The sequence below is a fragment of the Urocampus carinirostris genome, chromosome 3, assembly GCF_059441175.1.
Source record: "Urocampus carinirostris isolate Australia breed hairy pipefish chromosome 3, RoL_Ucar_1.0, whole genome shotgun sequence".
NCBI lineage: Eukaryota > Metazoa > Chordata > Actinopteri > Syngnathiformes > Syngnathidae > Urocampus > Urocampus carinirostris.
The window spans coordinates 8,867,625-8,892,991 of record NC_142351.1 but is presented as its reverse complement, the minus strand read 5'-3'; the positions used below and the strand labels follow the sequence as shown (position 1 = coordinate 8,892,991).

At 34.0% G+C, this 25,367-nt stretch overlaps 1 protein-coding gene across 2 annotated transcripts in view; it reads right to left on the bottom strand.

The window, feature by feature from the left end:
• Positions 1-25,367, bottom strand: part of kynu (kynureninase) — a 45,985-nt gene that overhangs the window by 4,135 nt on the left and 16,483 nt on the right. For both annotated transcript variants that reach the window (XM_088330565.1, XM_088330566.1), the window contains exons 3-12: positions 24,851-24,971; positions 24,706-24,788; positions 23,977-24,038; positions 16,412-16,483; positions 16,272-16,346; positions 10,315-10,461; positions 10,157-10,255; positions 10,019-10,092; positions 6,298-6,350; positions 3,179-3,264 (exon numbers count right to left, since the gene is read on the bottom strand). In XM_088330565.1, the coding sequence (XP_088186691.1) occupies positions 3,179-3,264; positions 6,298-6,350; positions 10,019-10,092; positions 10,157-10,255; positions 10,315-10,461; positions 16,272-16,346; positions 16,412-16,483; positions 23,977-24,038; positions 24,706-24,788; positions 24,851-24,971 (872 nt within the window). The remainder of the gene's footprint in view (positions 1-3,178; positions 3,265-6,297; positions 6,351-10,018; positions 10,093-10,156; positions 10,256-10,314; positions 10,462-16,271; positions 16,347-16,411; positions 16,484-23,976; positions 24,039-24,705; positions 24,789-24,850; positions 24,972-25,367) is intronic.

Here is a 25,367-nt window from a genome sequence, read left to right as displayed (position 1 = left end):
TTGTTTGAAACCCCAGTTTCAAACCCTATAACCACTTTTAAAGCTTAGTTTGAGGTGAAACCCTAGTTGGAAACCCAAAAAATTCTTTCAAACCCTCGACACTCTACAGAACCCTCGAAATGCTTTAAATCCCTAAATTGGGTCAGAAACCTTAGTTAGAAACCCTAAAAATCTTTTAAAACCCTAATTTGGAGCCAAAATCCGAGTTGGAAACCCTGGCTGAAAACCCTGAGAACGCTTTAAACCCTTGTTTGAAACCCCAGTTTAAAACCCTATAACCGGTCTTAAAGCTTAGTTTGAGGTTGAAACCTTAGTTGGAAACCCAAAGAATTCTTTCAAACCCTCGACACTCTACAGAACCCTCGAAATGCTTTAAATCCCTAAATTGGGTCAGAAACCTTAGTTAGAAACCCTAAAAATCTTTTAAAACCCTAATTTGGAGCAAAAATCCGAGTTGGAAACCCTGGCTGAAAACCCTGAGAACACTTTAAACCCTTGTTTGAAACCCCAGTTTCAAACCCTATAACCACTTTTAAAGCTTAGTTTGAGGTGAAACCCTAGTTGGAAACCCAAAAAATTCTTTCAAACCCTCGACACTCTACAGAACCCTCGAAATGCTTTAAATCCCTAATTTGGGTCAGAAACCTTAGTTAGAAACCCTAAAAATCTTTTAAAACCCTAATTTGGAGCCAACATCTGAGTTGGAAACACTAGCTGAAAACCCTGAGAACGCTTTAAACCGTTGTTGGAAACACCGGTTTAAAACCCTATAACCGGTCTTAAAGCTTAGTTTGAGGTTGAAACCCTAGTTGGAAACCCAAAAAATTCTTTCAAACCCTCGACACTCTACAGAACCCTCGAAATGCTTTAAATCCCTAATTTGGGTCAGAAACCTTAGTTAGAAACCCTAAAAATCTTTTAAAACCCTAATTTGGAGCCAACATCTGAGTTGGAAACCCTAGCTGAAAACCCTGTGAACGCTTTAAACCGTTGTTGGAAACCCCGGTTTCAAACCCTATAACCGGTCTTAAAGCTTAGTTTGAGGTTGAAACCCTAGTTGGAAACCCAAAGAATTCTTTCAAACCCTCGACACTCTACAGAACCCTCAAAATGCTTTAAATCCCTAATTTGGGTCAGAAACCTCAGTTAGAAACCCTAAAAATCTTTTAAAACCCTAATTTGGAGCCAACATCTGAGTTGGAAACACTAGCTGAAAACCCTGTGAACGCTTTAAACCGTTGTTGGAAACCCCGGTTTAAAACCCTATAACCGGTCTTAAAGCTTAGTTTGAGGTTGAAACCCTAGTTGGAAACCCAAAGAATTCTTTCAAACCCTCGACACTCTACAGAACCCTCAAAATGCTTTAAATCCCTAATTTGGGTCAGAAACCTCAGTTAGAAACCCTAAAAATCTTTTAAAACCCTAATTTGGAGCCAACATCTGAGTTGGAAACACTAGCTGAAAACCCTGTGAACGCTTTAAACCGTTGTTGGAAACCCCGGTTTAAAACCCTATAACCGGTCTTAAAGCTTAGTTTGAGGTTGAAACCCTAGTTGGAAACCCAAAGAATTCTTTCAAACCCTCGACCCCCTACAGAACCCTCGAAATGTTTTAAATCCCTAATTTGGGTCAGAAACCTTAGTTAGAAACCCTAAAAATCTTTTAAAACCCTAATTTGGAGCCAACATCTGAGTTGGAAACACTAGCTGAAAACCCTGAGAACGCTTTAAACCGTTGTTGGAAACCCCGGTTTAAAACCCTATAACCGGTCTTAAAGCTTAGTTTGAGGTTGAAACCCTAGTTGGAAACCCAAAGAATTCTTTCAAACCCTCGACCCCCTACAGAACCCTCGAAATGTTTTAAATCCCTAATTTGGGTCAGAAACCTTAGTTAGAAACCCTAAAAATCTTTTAAAACCCTAATTTGGAGCCAACATCTGAGTTGGAAACACTAGCTGAAAACCCTGAGAACGCTTTAAACCGTTGTTGGAAACCCCGGTTTAAAACCCTATAACCGGTCTTAAAGCTTAGTTTGAGGTTGAAACCCTAGTTGGAAACCCAAAGAATTCTTTCAAACCCTCGACACTCTACAGAACCCTCGAAATGCTTTAAATCCCTAATTTGGGTCAGAAACCTTAGTTAGAAACCCTAAAAATCTTTTAAAACCCTGATTTGGAGCCAAAATCCGAGTTTGAAACCCTGATATAAATCCAATATGGCATTTCAAAACCCTAAAAAAATGAAAAAGCACTTTAAAACATTAATATCAAGTTGAAACCTTAGTATAAATCCTAAAAATTCGTTTTAGGCCAAAACCTTATTTTAAAACCCTAATAATATTCCTCTTGTATGATAAATATAATTCTTTGTTCTCTGGACTCCCGAAAAGTAATTTCAATTTTCCATTTAAAAACTATATGAGAATATAGCTAGACTCCACCCATTTTTTTTCCCAGGCAAGATAGGAGGTGCGGATGTCACGGTTGCCATGGCGCCCAATTGGCCCCGCCCGTGTGGCGCCAGCTGTGGCTCATTGACAGATTGGCTTTCCGTCTATTTTAAGCTCAGTGCTCTCATTTTTCCTTTGTCAGCCTGTCAACGAACCTCTGCCCTGCAAGGCGTGGGTTTCGACTATTCCTGTTGGTACTTCCTGTCTGGCATTGTTCCCGTTTATTTTGTCCTGTTTCATTTCGGTTTCCAGTTTTTTTTTCGTCTATTTTTGTCCTGTTTATTATTCTCTCCAGCTTTCGTTCCCATCTAGTTTGTCAAGTTGATTTTCGATATCCTGACATATTATCTATCCTGTTTGTCCCGTCCTGTCCAGTATCGACCCCATCCGTCCGATATCAACTCGGGCAATTGGTATCGATCTCGTCAGCCTCTGGCTTCCTATCATTCCACGCCAGACCGCTGCCTAACATGCATGACTCCCCATTTCCCGAAAAATAAAAGGCTTCTGTGAGAACGTCACGCTTTTGGGTCCTGCTCCTAATCTGTTTCTTGATAGCCAATGCATGCTTTTATTGTAATTCCTTGCTCTATGGATTTCCTCCAAATAGATGATTGTAATTCCCTGCTTTAGGACTCCCCAAAAAAGAATGACACATTAAATGTTTCACAGTTTTACAAATAGATTTTGATTTTAAGGTGAAAGGTGAAAAATAAATGTGCTGCAGTACCTCCAAACTGGCCTGTAGGGGGCAGACCAGGAGAACGGGCTGGTTGGAGAGTCGAAAGCCTTTCACGCCGGGCAGGAGCTCTAAAACTGTGACGGTATTGTTTAGAGTTATCAATTATCGTGATTATTAAAAGGGGAATACAAAAGAAATGCTACAGAAATACTACTTAAGAAATACAAAAGAAATACTACTAAAATACTATGGAAATATTACTACAATAATACTACAAAAAATACAGGGGAATACAAAAGAAATGCTACAGAAATACCAAAGAAATACTACAAAAATACTATAGAAATACTACTACAATAAATACTACAAAAAATACAGAGGAAATACAAAAGAAATACTACTTAAGAAATACAAAAGAAATACTACTAAAATACTATGGAAATATTACTACAATAATACTACAAAAAATACAGGGGAATACAAAAGAAATGCTACAGAAATACTACTTTAGAAATACAAAAGAAATACTACAAAAATACAGGGGAATACAAAAGAAATGCTACAGAAATACTACTTTAGAAATACAAAAGAAATACTACAAAAATACTATGGAAATACTACTACAATAATACTACAAAAAATACAGAGGAAATACAAAAGAAATACTACAAAAATACTACTTAAGAAATACAAAAGAAATACAAAAGAAATACTACAAAAATACTATGGAAATACTACTACAATAATACTACAAAAAATACAAAGGACATACAAAAGAAATACTACAAACACACTACTTAAAAAATACAAAGAAATACTACAAAAAATACTATGGAAATAGTACTACAATAATACTACAAAAAATACAGAGGAAATACAAAAGAAATACTACAAAAATACTACTTAAGAAATACAAAAGAAATACAAAAGAAATACTACAAAAATACTATGGAAATACTACTACAATAATACTACAAAAAATACAAATGACATACAAAAGAAATACTACAAACACACTACTTAAAAAATACAAAGAAATACTACAAAAAATACTATGGAAATAGTACTACAATAATACTACAAAAATACAGAGGAAATACAAAAGAAATACTACAAAAATACTACTTAAGAAATACAAAAGAAATATTATGAAAATATTATGGAAATACTACTACAATAATACTACAAAAATACAAAGGACATACAAAAGAAATACTACAAACATACTACTTAAGAAATACAAAAGAAATACTACAAAACATACTATGGAAATAGTACTGCAATAATACTACAAAAATACAGAGGAAATACAAAAGAAATACTACAAAAATACTACTTAAGAAATACAAAAGAAATACAAAAGAAATACTACAAAAATACTATGGAAATACTACTACAATAATACTACAAAAAATACAAAGGACATACAAAAGAAATACTACAAACACACTACTTAAGAAATACAAAGAAATACTACAAAAAATACTATGGAAATAGTACTGCAATAATACTACAAAAATACAGAGGAAATACAAAAGAAATACTACAAAAATACTACTTAAGAAATACAAAAGAAATATTACAAAAATACTATGGAAATAATACTACAATAATACTACAAAAATACAGGGGAATACAAAAGAAATGCTACAGAAATACTACTTAAGAAATACAACAGAAATATTACAAAAATACTATGGAAATAATACTACAATAATACTACAAAAATACAGGGGAATACAAAAGAAATGCTACAGAAATACTACTTTAGAAATACAAAAGAAATACTACAAAAATACTATGGAAATACTACTACAATAATACTACAAAAAATACAGAGGAAATACAAAAGAAATACTACAAAAATACTACTTAAGAAATACAAAAGAAATACAAAAGAAATACTACAAAAATACTATGGAAATACTACTACAATAATACTACAAAAAATACAAAGGACATACAAAAGAAATACTACAAACACACTACTTAAAAAATACAAAGAAATACTACAAAAAATACTATGGAAATAGTACTGCAATAATACTACAAAAATACAGAGGAAATACAAAAGAAATACTACAAAAATACTACTTAAGAAATACAAAAGAAATACAAAAGAAATACTACAAAAATACTATGGAAATACTACTACAATAATACTACAAAAAATACAAAGGACATACAAAAGAAATACTACAAACACACTACTTAAGAAATACAAAAGAAATACTACAAAAATACTATGGAAATAGTATTGCAATAATACTACAAAAATACAGAGGAAATACAAAAGAAATACTACAAGAATACTACTTAAGAAATACAAAAGAAATACTACAAAAATACTATGGGCATACTACTACAATAATACTACAAAAAAACAGAGGAAATATAAAATAAATACTACAAACATACTACTTAAGAAATACAAAAGAAATACTACAAAAATACTACTTAAGAAATACAAAAGAAATACTACAAAAATACTATGGACATACTACTACAATAATACTACAAAAAATGCAGAGGAAATATAAAATAAATACTACAAACATACTACTTAAGAAATACAAAAGAAATACTACAAAAATACTACATAAGAAATACAAAAGAAATACTACAAAAATAATATGGACATACTACTACAATAATACTACAAAAATACAGAGGAAATATAAAAGAAATACTACAAACATACTACTTAAGAAATACAAAAGAAAAACTACAAAAATACTACTTAAGAAATACAAAAGAAATACTACAAAAATACTATGGACATACTACTACAATAATACTACAAAAATACAGAGGAAATATAAAAGAAATACTACAAACATACTACTTAAGAAATACAAAAGAAAAACTACAAAAATACTACTTAAGAAATACAAAAGAAATACTACTTAAGAAATACAAAAGAAATACTACAAAAATACTATGGACATACTACTACATTAATACTACAAAAATACAAAGGACATACAAAAGAAATACTACAAAAATACTACTTAAGAAATACAAAAGAAATACTACAAAAATAATAAGGACATACTACTACAATAATACTACAAAAAATGCAGAGGAAATATAAAATAAATACTACAAAAATGCTACTTAAGAAACACAAGGGGGCGCCGTTACAACGGTAGAAAAAGTCCACTTACCGTTGTCCATCTGGAATCGGGTTTTCAGGTCGTGGCCCCACCAGCCCAAAAGCCTGCACCAAAAAAAAAGAAAGTAGAGGTCTGGTTTGAACTACGTGGAATCGATTATCAAATTTTTAATAGCAACAGGGGGCCATTTGTGGGCTATGCAAACTACGGCCCGCGGGCCACATGCGGCCGGTCAGGCTTCTTCATCCGGCCCGCCAAACAAAAATGGTCAAAATATAATAAAGAAATATTTGTTGATATATTACTAGTAATGAAAAAAGTTTTTGTGGGGGTATGCCAGCTTTGTTTCCTTTTGTATGTCTGCTACAAAAATACTACAAAAAACTACAGCATTACTACAAAACCAAATTTCAAATTTAGTGCTTAGAAACAGCGACCTAACATCTTATTTTTTTTCTTCATTCTGATAAGAAATACTACAATATTAGTACTACATTAATACTGAAATACAGAAATATTATTACAGAAATATTACAACAGAAGTACTACAAAAACGGTAACACGACAAAAAAAACTAAAGTCTGTAGTAAACTACAAAGATACTATTATGGAAATACTTCAAAATACTCCAACAGGAATACTACCAACATATAAATACAGTAAAAATATTACTCAAATCTACTGCTACATAAATTACGACAGAAATACTTCAAAAGTACTTCGACAGAATTAGTACGACAGAACTACTTCAAAATTCCAACTAGGGTAATACTACAAAAATACTATAGATATACTGTAAACATTGTACAATGGGGATGCTACACAATTACTACAGTAAGAATACTACAAAAGACTTGAAAATAAAAGTACAGTAATACTATAACAATATTACAGAATACTACAAAAATCTGATTGCAGAAATACTACAAAAATACCACTAAAATACAACTACAGTAAACTAATTCTTCGAAATCCTACAGATTCATTACAAAGATTCTACTCTGCAAATACTACAAAAATACTACAGATATACTGTAAACATTGTACTATGGGAATGCTACAAAATTACTACAGTAATAATACTACAAAAGCCTTTAAAATCAAAGTACAATAATACTATAAAAATACTTCAGAATACTACAAAAATCTGACAACAGAAATACTACAAAAACAGCAACTAAACTAATACTACGAAATCCTACAAATCAATAGAAAGATTCTACTCTGGAAATACTTCAAAAATACAAGAGATATACTGTAAACATTGTACTATGGGAATGCTACAAAATTACTACAGTAATAATACTACAAAAGACTTTAAAATCAAAGTACAATAATACTATAAAAATACTTCAGAATACTACAAAAATCTGACAACAGAAATACTACAAAAACAGCAACTAAACTAATACTACGAAATCCTACAAATACATTAGAAAGATTATACTCTGGAAATACTTCAAAAAAACTAACTGCAAAAATACTACCGAAAAATCGTACCAAAATAAAACAACAGTTATACTACAGAAATTCTTCAAAATGATGACGACAGAAATACTTGAAAAAAATCCTACAAAAACACAAATACAGTAATACTAGAGATATGTTACAAAAATCCTACTATGATAAAGTACTACTGCAGAAATACTATAATGCGGTGCTAGGAATCAAATGGATTTCAAGGCAGTGGAGGATTCCTGTTCACAACCAGAAGAGGGCGATGACGCTCCAAAGGACAATGCCATACAAACTAATGCCAGCTGCAGTTAAGCACAAGGAAACACCAAATGCGATAACAAAGTGAAGCCACCAAAGAGCAGTGTTGGCGTAACTTTTAAGCAGGCTTGTTGAGATACATGGCAACAATTACAAGCATTTCCAAGCACTTCACCCAAACACTTTTCAATTGTTAACACTTCAAAATTCAAACATTTTCAAGGATTTCAAGCACCTGTACGAACCTTGCTCATAATAAATGTCCATGATTGATACGTAATCCACTAACACATATTTCATAGTGCCCTGTTTGGGTGTAGCATGAGCCTGTCCCATAGGGGGCGTCATATAACTATCCCGTACAAACTAATGCCAGCTGTCGTTAATGGCGGGGGAAGAATAAATGCAGTGGCAGATTGAAGCCGCCAGTGAGCAGTGTTAGCGTCATTTCTAAGCAGACGTGTTGAGATACATGGCAACAATTACAAGCCTTTACAATCACTTCACCCAAAATTCAAGAACTTTTCAAATCCTTAACACGTTCAAATTCAAATAATTTCAAGGATTTTAAGCACCTGTACGAACCCTGCCTATAAAAAATGTCCATGATTGATTCATGGTCCCTGTTTAAGTGTATCTGTCATCTTGGGCACAACCCATAGGGGGCGATGACACTACATAGCACAATGCCATACAAACTAATGCCAGCTGCCGTTATCAAGATGAAGGAGGAGAAATGCAAGTGCAAATTGAGGCCACCAGAGAGAAGTGTTTGTATCATTTTTAAGCAGACTGGTTGAAATTCATGGCAACAATTACAAGCATTTGCAAGCACTTGAGCCAAATTTCACTTACTTTTCAAACCTTAACACATTCAAATTCAAACAATTTCAAGGATTTCAAGCACCCGTACGAACCCTGCTCATAATAAATGTCCATAATTGATACGTAACCCTTAGGCTAATACACATTTCATAGTGCCCTGTTTTAGAGTGTCCCCTAGGGGGCAGTGACGCTTCATGCCCTACAAACTAATGCCAGCTGCCGTTAATTGCGAAGGAAGAAGAAATGCAATGGCAAATTGATACGTAATCCTTGCACTAATATACATTTCATGGTGCCCTGTTTTAGAACGGCCCGCACCTGTCCCCTAGGGGGCAGTGACGCTTCATGCCATATAAACTAATGCCAGCTGCCGTTAATTGCGAAGGAAGAAGAAATGCAATGGCAAATTGATACGTAATCCTTGCTCTAGTACACATTTCATAGTGCCCTGTTTTAGAACGGCCTGCACCTGTCCCCTAGGGGGCAATGACGCTTCATGCCCTACAAACTAATGCCAGCTGCCGTTAATTGCGAAGGAAGAAGAAATGCAAAGGCAAATTGATACGTAATCCTTGCTCTAGTACACATTTCATAGTGCCCTGTTTTAGAACGGCCGGCACCTGTCCCCTAGGGGGCAGTGACGCTTCATGCCCTACAAACTAATGCCAGCTGCCGTTAATTGCGAAGGAAGAAGAAATGCAATGGCAAATTGATACCTAATCTTTGCTCTAATACACATTTCATAGTGCCCTGTTTTAGAACGGCCGGCACCTGTCCCCTAGGGGGCAGTGACGCTTCATGCCGTACAAACTAATGCCAGCTGCCGTTAATTGCGAAGGAAGAAGAACCGCAAGGGCAAATTGATATGTAATCCTTGCACTAATACACATTTCATGGTGCCCTGTTTTAGAATGGCCGGCACCTGTCCCCTAGGGGGCAGTGACGCTTCATGCCGTATAAACTAATGCCAGCTGCCGTTAATGGCGAGGGAAGAAGAAATACAATGGCAAAGTGAAGCCGCCATTGAGCAGTGTTAGCGTTATTTCTATGCAGACGTTTTGAGATACATGGCAACAATTACAAGCATTTACAGGCGCTTCACCCAAATTTCAACCTGTACGAACCCTGTCCATAATAAGTGTCCATAATGCCCTACAAACCAATGCCAGCTGCCGGATTCCGAGCACCCGTACGAATTCTACTGTCCGAAACGGCGTTTTCTCCAACTCACGCTGGTCGGACGGCGTCCCGATGTCTGCGATGGACGAAAGCTCCGGCGATGCCCCCGCAACCCGAGTTCAAATACTGCACAAACAAATGCGGGGCGTCACGGCGCGTCGGGGGCGACCTTCAAAACCCGTCGGCCGACCTTGTAAGAGCACCAACAGGCGAAGTCCACCTCCCAGTCGTGCAGCTTCAGTTCCACGTTCCCCGCCGCGTGGGCCAGGTCGAAACCCGCCTGGCAGCCCTGGATCGTCCACACAAGGGTCATTGCGATTTACTCGGGATCCTGAAGAGGGCGCTCACCTGTCGGTGGGCCGCACGCGTGATGGCGGCCATGTCGAAGAGCTGACCGGTGTAGTACTGGACTCCGCTCAGCAGGACCAAGGCCAGGGAAGGACCTTCTTTCTGGACGGTGTCCAAAATGTCCTCCGTGCGGAGGATCTCCTCCCCCTGTGGATCGGCCCAATCGGCTTTCGAATACCGCGTTTCAAATGCATACAAAACTGCCTCGGACTCTGATTGGCTCCCTGTCACTATTTAAACCCACTCCGATCTGTCCCCTTTTGTCAGTCCGTCTGCGAACCTCAGTTTACACTAGGCAAGCCTTTTTGACCCTGACTCCCACCTGTTTTTTGCTTCTGTCTTTCCTCCGTCTTCGACCCGTTTTTGATCCTGACCGCGTCTACTCTGTTTTCCCGGCTTACGACTCGCTTACGACCACGTTTTTGCTCTCCTGTCCCAGCTACTGACCTGTTTTCCGTTCCCGACACCGCCATCGCTCGCCACGGAAGATCCACTTCCGCTTTCAGAGCGACTTGCTTCCCGTGCCTAGCGAGCCCTTCCTCTTTCCTTTAATAAAACTTGTGAAAAACGCAACGCGATTGGGTCCTGTTTCCGTTCTGGTCCTGTATTTATCAAGAATTTAATTTGAAGAATACAGTAAGGATGGGGGCAGCACGGCGGCGCAGTGGTTAGCGCTTGTGCGGCACAGTTCATGTCATGGGAACCTGTCGTGGGTTCAAATCCAGCTCCAGACTTCCTGTGCGGAGTTTGTATGTTCTCCCCGTGCTTGCGTGGGTTTCCTCCGGGCACTCCGGTTTCCTCCCACGTTCCAAAAACATGCATTTCAGGTGAATTGGCCGGTCCAAATTGTCCCTAGGTGTGAATGGGCGACTGATAAGACAAAAACTAACCCTAACCTTATTTAAACCCACCCCTATCCGTCCCCTTTTGTCAGTCCGTCTGCTAACCTCAGTTTACACTAGGCAAGCCTTTTTTGGACCCTGACTCCCACCTGTTTTTTGCTCCTGTCTTTCCTCCGGCTTCGACCCGTTTTTTATCCTGACCGCGTCTACTCTGTTTTCCCGGCTTACGACCACGTTTATGCTCTCCTGTCCCAGCTACTGACTTGTTTTCCGTTCCCGACTCCGCCATCGCTCGCCACGGAAGATCCACTTCCGCTTTCAGAGCGACTTCCTTCCCGCGCCTAGCGAACACCGGATCGTGGGCTGAGCCCTTCCTCTTTCCTTTAATAAAACTTGTGAGAAACGCAACGCGATTGGGTCCTGTTTCCGTTCTGGTCCTGTATTTATCAAGAATTAAATTTGAAGAATACAGTAAGGTTGCCCACTTTCCCCCCACATGCAAACACACTTGAAACCCCCGATAAGACAAAAACTAACCCTAACCCTATTTAAACCCACCCCTATCCATCCCCTTTTGTCAGTCCGTCTGCAAACCTCAGTTTACACTAGGCAAGCCTTTTTGGACCCTGACTCCCACCTGTTTTTTGCTCCCGTCTGTTCCCCGACTTCGACCTGTTTTTGATCCTGACCACGTCTTTACTCTCTTCTCCTGGCTTACGACTTGTTTCCGACCCCGACCACGTTTTTGCTCTCCTGTCCTGGCTACTGACCCGTTTTTCTGTTTGGATCGTGGGGGGAATCCCTTTCCCATCTTTCTAATAAAACTTGAGAGAAACGTAACCCAAGTGGGTCCTGTCCCCGTCCTGGTCCTGACAAAAATAATATTTTAGGTTCCTGTTTTAAGCACTACATTTGATATGTAGTTTTCAAGTATTTCTGTAGTTTTTTTGGGGGTATTTCTGTAGTTTTTTTGGGGGTATTTCTGTAGTACTTTTGAATTATTTTCGTATTAATATTGCCATAGTATTTTTGTAGTATTTCTTTTTTCTTTACAGAATTAAAGAAAAAAAGTATAAGTCCATTTTGAAGCAATTTATTATATTTACTTTTGTAGTATTACTGAAATATTTTGTATGTTTTTACTATTTCTTTTGTATTTCTCAAGTAGTATTTTTGTGGTAGTGTTTCCATTGTATTTCCATCGTAGTTTTGGAGTATTTTATTTGTAATTCTTAAGTAGTGTTTTGAAGTATTTCTTTTGTATTGTTTTTATAGTATTTTTGAAGTATTTCTTTTGTATTTTCTTAGTATTTTTGTAGTATTATTGTAGCAGTATTTCCATCGTATTTTTGCAGTATTTCTTTTTTCTTTACAGAATGAAAGCAAGTATAATAAGTCAATTTTGAAGCAGTTTTTTAATATTTACTTTTGTAGTATTTCTGAAGTATTTTGTATTTATTTTACTATTTATTTTGTATTTCTTAAGTAGTATTTTTGTGTTAGTATTCCTATTGTATTTCCATAGTATTTTTGGAGTTTTTCTTTTGTATTTCTTAAGTAGTATTTTTGTAGTATTTCTTTTTTTTTTCCTTTGTATTTTTTGTAGTATTATTGTAGTAGTATTTCCATAATATTTTTGTTGTATTTCTTTTTTTTTACAGAATTAAAGAAATACGTGTACTAAGTCCATTTTGAAGCACTTTTTTTGACATTTACTTTTGTAGTATTTCTGAAGTATTTTGTATTTCTTTTACTATTTCTTTTGTATTTCTTAAGTAGTATTTTTGTGTTAGTATTCCTATTGTATTTCCATAGTATTTTTGGAGTTTTTCTTTTGTATTTCTTAAGTAGTATTTTTGTAGTATTTCTTATATATTTCTTAAGTAGTATTTTTGTGGTATTTCTTTTGTATTTCTTAAGTAGTATTTTTGTAGTATTTATTTTGTTTTCCTTTGTATTTTTACTAGTATTATTGTAGTAGTATTTCTATAATATTTTTGTTGTATTTCTTTTTTTTTTACAGAATTAAAGAAATACGTGTAATAAGTCCATTTTGAAGCACTTTTTTTTATATTTACTTTTGCAGTATTTCTGAAGTATTTTGTATTTATTTTTTGCTATTTCTTTTGTATTTTCAAGTACTATTTTTTGTGGTAGTATTCCGATTGTATTTCCGTAGTATTCTTGGAGTATTTCTTTTGTATTTCTTAAGTAGTATTTTTGTAGTATTTCTTATATATTTCATAAGTAGTATTTTTGTTGTATTTCTTTTGTATTTCTTAAGTAGTATTTTTGTAGTATTTATTTTCTTTTTCCTTCGTATTCTTTGTAGTATTATTGTCGTAGTATTTCCATAATATTTTTGTTGTATTTCTTTTTTTTACAGAATTAAAGAATAAGTGTAATAAGTCCATTTTGAAGCACTTTTTTTTATATTTACTTTTGTAGTATTTCTGAAGTATTTTGTATTTATTTTTTGCTATTTCTTTTGTATTTTCAAGTACTATTTTTTGTGGTAGTATTCCGATTGTATTTCCGTAGTATTCTTGGAGTATTTCTTTTGTATTTCTTAAGTAGTATTTTTGTAGTATTTCTTATATATTTCATAAGTAGTATTTTTGTAGTATTTCTTTTGTATTTTCTTAGTATTTTTGTAGTATTATTGTAGCAGTATTTCCATTGTATTTTTGTAGTATCTAAATATGCTATTATAAGTTTAATAAGTCAATTTTAAAGCACTTTTTTGATATTTAGTTTTGTAGTATTTCTGAAGTATTTTGTATTTGTTTTACTATTTCTTTTGTAATTCTTAAGTAGTATTTTTGTGTTAGTATTCCTATTGTATTTCCATAGTATTTTGGGAGTTTTTCTTTTGTATTTCTTAAGTAGTATTTTTGTAGTATTTCTTATATATTTCTTAAGTAGTATTTTTGTGGTATTTCCTTTGTATTTCTTAAGTAGTATTTTTGTAGTATTTATTTTGTTTTCCTTTGTATTTTTTGTAGTATTATTGTAGTAGTATTTCTATAATATTTTTGTTGTATTTCTTTTTTTTTACAGAATTAAAGAAATACGTGTACTAAGTCCATTTTGAAGCACTTTTTTTGACATTTACTTTTGTAGTATTTCTGAAGTATTTTGTATTTATTTTACTATTTCTTTTGTATTTCTTAAGTAGTATTTTTGTGTTAGTATTCCTATTGTATTTCCATAGTATTTTTGGAGTATTTCTTTTGTATTTCTTAAGTAGTATTTTTGTAGTATTCCTTATATATTTCTTAAGTAGTATTTTTGTGGTATTTCTTTTGTATTTATTAAGTAGTATTTTTGTAGTATTTATTTTGTTTTCCTTTGTATTTTTACTAGTATTATTGTAGTAGTATTTCTATAATATTTTTGTTGTATTTCTTTTTTTTTTACAGAATTAAAGAAATACGTGTAATAAGTCCATTTTGAAGCACTTTTTTTTATATTTACTTTTGTAGTATTTCTGAAGTATTTTGTATTTATTTTTTGCTATTTCTTTTGTATTTTCAAGTACTATTTTTTGTGGTAGTATTCCGATTGTATTTCCGTAGTATTCTTGGAGTATTTCTTTTGTATTTCTTAAGTAGTATTTTTGTAGTATTTCTTATATATTTCATAAGTAGTATTTTTGTTGTATTTCTTTTGTATTTCTTAAGTAGTATTTTTGTAGTATTTATTTTGTTTTTCCTTCGTATTTTTTGTAGTATTATTGTAGTAGTATTTCCATAATATTTTTGTTGTATTTCTTTTTTTTTACAGAATTAAAGAAATAAGTCCATTTTGAAGCACTTTTTTTGATATTTACTTTTGTAGTATTTCTGAAGTATTTTGTATTTTTTTTTACTATTTCTTTTGTATTTCTCAAGTATTATTTTTTGTGGTAGTATTCCCATTGTATTTCCGTAGTATTTTTGGAGTATTTCTTTTGTATTTCTTAAGTAGTATTTTTGTAGATTTCTTTTGTATTATTTTTGTAGTAGTACTTCCATAGTATTGTTGTAGTATTTATATTTTCTTTACAGGATTCGAGCAAATATATTGAGTCCATTTTTTTACTTTGATACTTAGCTTTGTAGTATTTATGTGGTTGTATTTTTGTAGTGTTATTGTAAGAACTATTTCTGTAGTATTATTGTAGTAGTATTTCTGTTGTAATTTTGTAGCATTACTGTAGTAGTAATGCAATCATAGTCTGAGGTACAGTATTCCAATAGTCGTTTTTTGTAATATTTATGTAGTATTTCACCTTTCTTTTCAGAACTATAGCAAAATAATATATTTGGTTCCCGGTTTTAAGCAATACTTTTGAGATTTGGTTTTGCAGTATTTCTGTAGTGGTGTTTTTCTAAGCATTTCTGTAGTATTTCTTCAGTTTTTTTTTCCAGAATATACAGATATTAGGTCCCTGCTTCAAGCACTATATTTGATATTTTGTTATGTAGTATTATGTTTTAGGATTATTTATCTGTTTTATTTTTGTATTTCATATTTTTTTTTATCAAAGTATAGTTCAATTTAATTATATATGTTTTTGCTTCATTTTAGTTTAATTTGGATAATTTTTTGTCTACTTTAGATTTTTGTTTTCTGGTACTCCGTAGTGTAGTGGTCAGCACATTTGCCTAACAGGAAAAAAGTCCTCGGTTTGATACTCAAAATAAAAAAAAAATACTTTTTTTGGTGGTATCACTACTATATTTGGCCACCAGAGGGCGTAGAACTTAAAGTAATTACATTGAAGTCTCCTATTGACATCCAATGGGAGCTGCAGTACCCCATTTTGGCCATTTGGGGCAGTACACTAGGAGAAAATACATTGAAATGAATGGGCTCCCGTTCATATACAAAGGGAGCTGCAGTACCAACCATGACCATTAGGAGAAGCATATTTAGATAAAATACACATTTGTCTAACACGTGAGACCGGATGGAAACATATGTTGGCCTGGAGAGGGATGGGCGCCACCAGGCTGTATTTGCCCAAGACACACCGAAGGAAATGGTTCCCCTACGAGTCTGGTGATTAAGGGTACCACCCACAATCCATTTTCAATCACGTTTTTTAATGTTTTTGTGAATAGAACGTACCGGTCTTGGCTTGAGCAGCACCATGCTGCTCACAGGGTCGAACCCTCGAAGTCGGATCTGCGACTCGACTGCGTACTGACAAAATGGCCGTTCATGATTCGAATCTCAAATGTGATTCACCGACTAAGAAAATGACTCACGTGGTCGGAAGGGAAGGCTTTGTCCTCCAGAATGATCTTGTGTCTCTCGGACGTCGGTCGGTAGAAGGAAAGCTGAAGACAGAAAATCGGAATTCACTACAAAATTCCGGTTGGAGCAGGTATAGTGTGTGAGGGTGGGTTGCATGTAAGTCAACTGTTGTTTGCAGATGACATTGCTTTGGTGGCTGACTGCAGCAGGACAGAGTGCTTTGGTAGTGGAGTTCAATAGAGTGTGTAGAAGAAGAAAACTTAAGGTGAATGCAGACAAGAGCGAGGTAATGAGGTGTTTGTTGACTAAAAGAGTATTTAGTGCAGAAGTGTTGGGAAATAGAAAAAGGATGGTCAGATGGACAGGGTGAAACATGCTCTGGATGTGAGCTCAGTTAATTTACTGGACGCAAGAGTGTGATGGTTGTAAATTTGAATGGCAAAGGATAGAAGAATGACTGATAGTGACGCATATGATGCGGAGGGGGTAAACCAGTGTATTCTGTTGGGCTTCTCTGCCAATGAAAGGTTGCATGGTACAGCAATTCACCCCTTGTTGCTGTGGGCGTAATGTTAGGTGTCAGGTTGGGAAGAGTGAAGTGAAATGAATGTTTGGTGAATGTGAGGGTTTTCTTGACTCTAGCCACCTTCCACTAGGGCAGGGGTCGGGAACCTATGGCTCGCGAGCCATATATGGCTCTTTCTATGAATATCTATGGCTCAGAGACAAATTTGATTGCATGCAAAATTTCTCCATCTTGTTCAAAACCGGAGTAGTCAATCCTATTCAGGTAAACGCGAATCCAATCCAAAACTAAGTATCTGAAGTTACTTCGCAGTATATATAGGGCACGTTTTTCACTACAATTTACAGTCAAGGTGTCACACAAAAAAGGGGGGAAAAAACTCGTTTTGGCTGTACAACGCTAAAGAATCCTTTATATAAAAGTTCACTATATAATCTGTGTTCAGTGTTCAGATACCTTATGATGAATCCACAGAACTGTAAATACGCCAAAACACCGGAAGAGAACTTAGTCTTTTGATTGGGTGAGTGGGAGGGATGGGTGGAGCCATGCAAAAAGCGCAAGCACTCCCTCCCATCTCTCGCCCTACGCCATCTGCGCCAAAAGTGAGCTCATCAGGCTCCCTATTTGCAGAATGTTGTGACGTTTTTACAAAACAACTGCTTGCATCTGGTTTTGAAACCAATATGTATGAAAAAAAAGGGTCAAAAGGAGTTTAACCGATCTTGAGTTTAAAGTGGTATGTTTGTTGATTTTGGGACAGGGGCTCTGGCATTATTCTCTTTTCATATTTTTTATCAAATCATCAAAAATAAATGTGCTGAAGACTAAGCTTTTGTCTGGCGTGCGGGTTTAGCAATTTTGTAAATTTGTCTCATAATATATGGTGTGGCTCTTTCCCAAAATAAAATGAATATTTTTTGCTTTTATGGCTCTTTGAGTCAAAAAGCACTAGGGGATATGGCCTCCGTACATAGATATAGATAGATAGATAGATAGATAGATAGATAGATAGATAGATAGATAGATAGATAGATAGATAGATAGATAGATAGATAGATAGATAGATAGATACCATAGATACCATAGATACCATAGATACCATAGATACCATAGATACCATAGATACCATAGATAGGTACCATAGATACCATAGATAGATAGATAGATAGATAGATACCATAGATACCACACATAGATGCCATAGATACCAAAGATACAATAGATAGATGTCTTGATGTCTAGATGTCTAGATAGATGTCTAGATAGATGTCTAGATAGATGTCTAGATAGATGTCTAGATAGATAGATAGATAGATAGATAGATAGATAGATAGATAGATAGATAGATAGATAGATAGATAGATAGATAGATAGATAGATAGATAGATAGATAGATAGATAGATAGATAGATACCATAGATAGATAGATAGATAGATAGATAGATAGATAGATAGATAGATAGATAGATAGATAGATAGATAGATAGATAGATAGATAGATAGATAGATAGATAGATAGATAGATAGATAGATAGATAGATACCATAGATACCATAGATACCATAGATACCATAGATACCATAGATACCATAGATAGGTACCATAGATACCATAGATAGATAGATAGATAGATAGATACCATAGATACCACACATAGATGCCATAGATACCAAAGATACAATAGATAGATGTCTTGATGTCTAGATGTCTAGATAGATGTCTAGATAGATGTCTAGATAGATGTCTAGATAGATAGATAGATAGATAGATAGATAGATAGATAGATAGATAGATAGATAGATAGATAGATAGATAGATAGATAGATAGATAGATAGATAGATAGATAGATAGATAGATAGATACCATAGATAGATAGATAGATACCATAGATAGATAGATAGATAGATAGATAGATAGATAGATAGATAGATAGATAGATAGATAGATAGATAGATAGATAGATAGATAGATAGATAGATAGATAGATAGATAGATAGATACCATAGATAGATAGATACCATAGATAGATACCATAGATAGATAGATAGATAGATAGATACCATAGATACCATAGATAGATACCATAGAAGGATAGATAGATACCATAGATACCATAGATAGATAGATACCATAGATAGATAGATACCATAGATAGATAGATAGATATATACCATAGATAGATAGATAGATAGATAGATAGATAGATAGATAGATAGATAGATAGATAGATAGATAGATAGATAGATAGATAGATAGATACCATAGATACCATAGATACCATAGATACCATAGATAGGTACCATAGATACCATAGATAGATAGATAGATAGATACCATAGATACCACACATAGATGCCATAGATACCAAAGATACAATAGATAGATGTCTTGATGTCTAGATGTCTAGATAGATGTCTAGATAGATGTCTAGATAGATGTCTAGATAGATGTCTAGATAGATGTCTAGATAGATAGATAGATAGATAGATAGATAGATAGATAGATAGATAGATAGATAGATAGATAGATAGATAGATAGATAGATAGATAGATAGATAGATAGATAGATAGATAGATAGATAGATACCATAGATAGATAGATAGATAGATAGATAGATAGATACCATAGATACCATAGATAGATAGATAGATAGATAGATAGATAGATAGATAGATAGATAGATAGATAGATAGATAGATAGATAGATAGATAGATAGATACCATAGATAGATAGATAGATACCATAGATAGATAGATACCATAGATAGATAGATAGATAGATAGATAGATACCATAGATAGATAGATACCATAGATAGATACCATAGATAGATAGATAGATAGATAGATACCATAGATACCATAGATAGATACCATAGAAGGATAGATAGATACCATAGATACCATAGATAGATAGATACCATAGATAGATAGATACCATAGATAGATAGATAGATATATACCATAGATAGATAGATAGATAGATAGATAGATAGATAGATAGATAGATAGATAGATAGATAGATACCATAGATACCATAGATACCATAGATACCATAGATAGGTACCATAGATACCATAGATAGATAGATAGATAGATACCATAGATACCACACATAGATGCCATAGATACCAAAGATACAATAGATAGATGTCTTGATGTCTAGATGTCTAGATAGATGTCTAGATAGATGTCTAGATAGATGTCTAGATAGATAGATAGATAGATAGATAGATAGATAGATAGATAGATAGATAGATAGATAGATAGATAGATAGATAGATAGATAGATAGATAGATAGATAGATAGATAGATAGATAGATAGATAGATACCATAGATAGATAGATAGATACCATAGATAGATAGATAGATAGATAGATAGATAGATAGATAGATAGATAGATAGATAGATAGATAGATAGATAGATAGATAGATAGATAGATAGATACCATAGATAGATAGATACCATAGATAGATACCATAGATAGATAGATAGATAGATAGATACCATAGATACCATAGATAGATACCATAGAAGGATAGATAGATACCATAGATACCATAGATAGATAGATACCATAGATAGATAGATACCATAGATAGATAGATAGATATATACCATAGATAGATAGATAGATAGATAGATAGATAGATAGATAGATAGATAGATAGATAGATAGATAGATAGATAGATAGATAGATAGATAGATAGATAGATAGATACCATAGATACCATAGATACCATAGATACCATAGATAGGTACCATAGATACCATAGATAGATAGATAGATAGATACCATAGATACCACACATAGATGCCATAGATACCAAAGATACAATAGATAGATGTCTTGATGTCTAGATGTCTAGATAGATGTCTAGATAGATGTCTAGATAGATGTCTAGATAGATGTCTAGATAGATGTCTAGATAGATAGATAGATAGATAGATAGATAGATAGATAGATAGATAGATAGATAGATAGATAGATAGATAGATAGATAGATAGATAGATAGATAGATAGATAGATAGATAGATAGATAGATAGATAGATAGATACCATAGATAGATAGATAGATAGATAGATAGATACCATAGATACCATAGATAGATAGATAGATAGATAGATAGATAGATAGATAGATAGATAGATAGATAGATAGATAGATAGATAGATAGATAGATAGATACCATAGATAGATAGATAGATACCATAGATAGATAGATACCATAGATAGATAGATAGATAGATAGATAGATACCATAGATAGATAGATACCATAGATAGATACCATAGATAGATAGATAGATAGATAGATACCATAGATACCATAGATAGATACCATAGAAGGATAGATAGATACCATAGATACCATAGATAGATAGATACCATAGATAGATAGATACCATAGATAGATAGATAGATATATACCATAGATAGATAGATAGATAGATAGATAGATAGATAGATAGATAGATAGATAGATAGATACCATAGATACCATAGATACCATAGATACCATAGATAGGTACCATAGATACCATAGATAGATAGATAGATAGATACCATAGATACCACACATAGATGCCATAGATACCAAAGATACAATAGATAGATGTCTTGATGTCTAGATGTCTAGAAAGATGTCTAGATAGATGTCTAGATAGATGTCTAGATAGATGTCTAGATAGATGTCTAGATAGATAGATAGATAGATAGATAGATAGATAGATAGATAGATAGATAGATAGATAGATAGATAGATAGATAGATAGATACCATAGATAGATAGATAGATAGATAGATAGATACCATAGATACCATAGATAGATAGATACCATAGATAGATAGATAGATAGATAGATAGATAGATAGATAGATAGATAGATAGATAGATAGATAGATAGATAGATAGATAGATGTCTAGATAGATAGATAGATAGATAGATAGATAGATAGATAGATAGATAGATAGATAGATAGATAGATAGATAGATAGATAGATAGATAGATAGATAGATAGATAGATAGATAGATAGATACCATAGATACCATAGATAGATAGATAGATACCATAGATAGATAGATAGATAGATAGATAGATAGATAGATAGATAGATAGATAGATAGATAGATAGATAGATAGATAGATAGATAGATAGATAGATAGATAGATAGATAGATAGATAGATAGATAGATAGATAGATAGATAGATAGATAGATAGATACCATAGATACCATAGATAGATACCATAGAAGGATAGATAGATACCATAGATACCATAGATAGATAGATACCATAGATAGATAGATACCATAGATAGATAGATAGATATATACCATAGATAGATAGATAGATAGATAGATAGATAGATAGATAGATAGATAGATAGATAGATAGATAGATAGATAGATAGATAGATACCATAGATACCATAGATACCATAGATACCATAGATAGGTACCATAGATACCATAGATAGATAGATAGATAGATACCATAGATACCACACATAGATGCCATAGATACCAAAGATACAATAGATAGATGTCTTGATGTCTAGATGTCTAGATAGATGTCTAGATAGATGTCTAGATAGATGTCTAGATAGATGTCTAGATAGATAGATAGATAGATAGATAGATAGATAGATAGATAGATAGATAGATAGATAGATAGATAGATAGATAGATAGATAGATAGATAGATAGATAGATAGATAGATACCATAGATAGATAGATAGATACCATAGATACCATAGATAGATAGATACCATAGATAGATAGATAGATAGATAGATAGATAGATAGATAGATAGATAGATAGATAGATAGATAGATAGATAGATAGATAGATAGATAGATAGATAGATAGATAGATAGATAGATAGATAGATAGATGTCTAGATAGATAGATAGATAGATAGATAGATAGATAGATAGATACCATAGATACCATAGATAGATAGATAGATACCATAGATAGATAGATAGATAGATAGATAGATACCATAGATAGATAGATAGATACCATAGATAGATAGATAGATAGATAGATAGATAGATAGATAGATAGATAGATAGATAGATAGATAGATAGATAGATAGATACCATAGATAGATAGATAGATAGATAGATAGATAGATAGATAGATAGATAGATAGATAGATAGATAGATAGATAGATACCATAGATAGATAGATAGATAGATAGATAGATAGATAGATAGATAGATAGATAGATAGATAGATAGATAGATAGATAGATAGATAGATAGATAGATAGATACCATAGATAGATACCATAGATAGATACCATAGATAGATACCATAGATAGATACCATAGATAGATAGATAGATAGATAGATAGATAGATACCATAGATAGATACCATAGATAGATACCATAGATAGATACCATAGATAGATAGATAGATAGATAGATAGATAGATAGATAGATAGATAGATAGATAGATAGATAGATAGATAGATAGATAGATAGATAGATAGATAGATAGATAGATAGATAGATAGATACCATAGATAGATAGATAGATAGATAGATAGATAGATAGATAGATAGATAGATAGATAGATAGATAGATAGATAGATAGATAGATAGATAGATAGATAGATAGATAGATAGATAGATAGATAGATAGATAGATAGATAGATAGATAGATAGATACCATAGATAGATACCATAGATAGATACCATAGATAGATACCATAGATAGATAGATAGATAGATAGATACCATAGATACCATAGATAGATACCATAGAAGGATAGATAGATACCATAGATACCATAGATAGATAGATACCATAGATAGATAGATACCATAGATAGATAGATACCATAGATAGATAGATAGATATATACCATAGATAGATAGATAGATAGATAGATAGATAGATAGATAGATAGATAGATAGATAGATAGATAGATAGATAGATAGATAGATAGATAGATAGATAGATAGATAGATAGATAGATAGATAGATAGATAGATAGATTAGGTTTTCGGACCATGAGCAGGTGCAGGTTGACGGTCAGCCCGTTCATCAAGGCCACTTCATCTGGATTGGCTCCTGCATGGAGAAGGGTAAATGGACTGCATTTCCATAGCTTTTTAACCAGTTACTGAAGACCTCCCAATGTGTTTTACAACGTACTTCATACTTACCCATTCACACACACACTCACACACCGACAGCGGAGCCTGCTATGCAAGGCGCCTATGTAATTATCGGGGGGGCAAAAGACAACGTGATGAAAACTAGTAATGTGCAGGAAATTTAAAGTTATTGTCGGGAACGTGTTCCCCATCAATCAGGAGCTGGCTCCCTGACAGATAGTGATGTGTCTTTGGTGGATGTAATGGCTCTGATGGCCAGCTCTTTGAAGGGAACAACGGTAGACGACTCCTTCCAACATAACAGCTCTCTGAAGTTAGAAGTGGAAATTAATAAGAGCCACTTCATTTCAATGTATTTTCTCTTAGTGTACTGCCCCAAATGGCCAAAATTGGGTACTGCAGCTCCCATTGGAAGTCAATAAGAGACTTCAATGTAATTACTTAAAGTCCGACGCCCTCTGGTGGCCAAATTTAGTCGTGATACTCCCAGTAAGAGTCAATATTTTTGTTTTATTTATCTTTTTTCCCGTAAATTTTTCCATTTTTACCATCTTGGTTTGGTGAGCCGGATTATACGGGCAGTTATTTTCCCACCTGACCTAGAGAGAATTTTTTTTTACCGACAATTCTGGCCATGTGCTCCTCAAGGTCGTCCTCGGCCCAGGCCCAAGGTCGCGCCCCCTCCGTATGGCCGTGCACCCCCCTGCAGAGACACGGAAAGGTTTTTCCCGGTCCTGGTTCTGGACCTGATTGATAGACCTTTACATTTTGGCCCACTTGTCCAGTTCCTCCTCCAGGTACTGTTTGGCCTTTTTGGGCTGCAGGCCCAGCGAGTTGCCCACCAGGTAGATGCTATCTTCCGTGCCGTCCACCAGATCAAGGTCGGCTGAAAGTCATAGCCGCATCGTTCTTATTCTAGTAACCGATGTGTGCTGCTAAGACAGGATTGTCTAACTCATTTTAGCCCGGGGGCCACATGCTAGAAGAAAAACAACTCTCATCGGGGAGGGACGAGTAGATTAGAGAGTGAGAGAGAGAGAGAGAGAGAGAGAGAGAGAGAGAGAGAGAGAGAGAAAGAGAGAGCGAACAAAGAAAGTGAGTGGAAGAGAGAATACAGAGAGAGCGAGAGAGAGAGAGAGAGAGAGAGAGAACATAAGAGAGAGAGAGAAAGAGAGAGAGAGAGGGAGATAGAGAGAGACAAAGAGAACTAAAGAGAAAAGAGAGAATGAAAAAGTGAGGAAGAGACAGAGTGAAAAAGTAATAAATTGAGAAAGAAAGAATT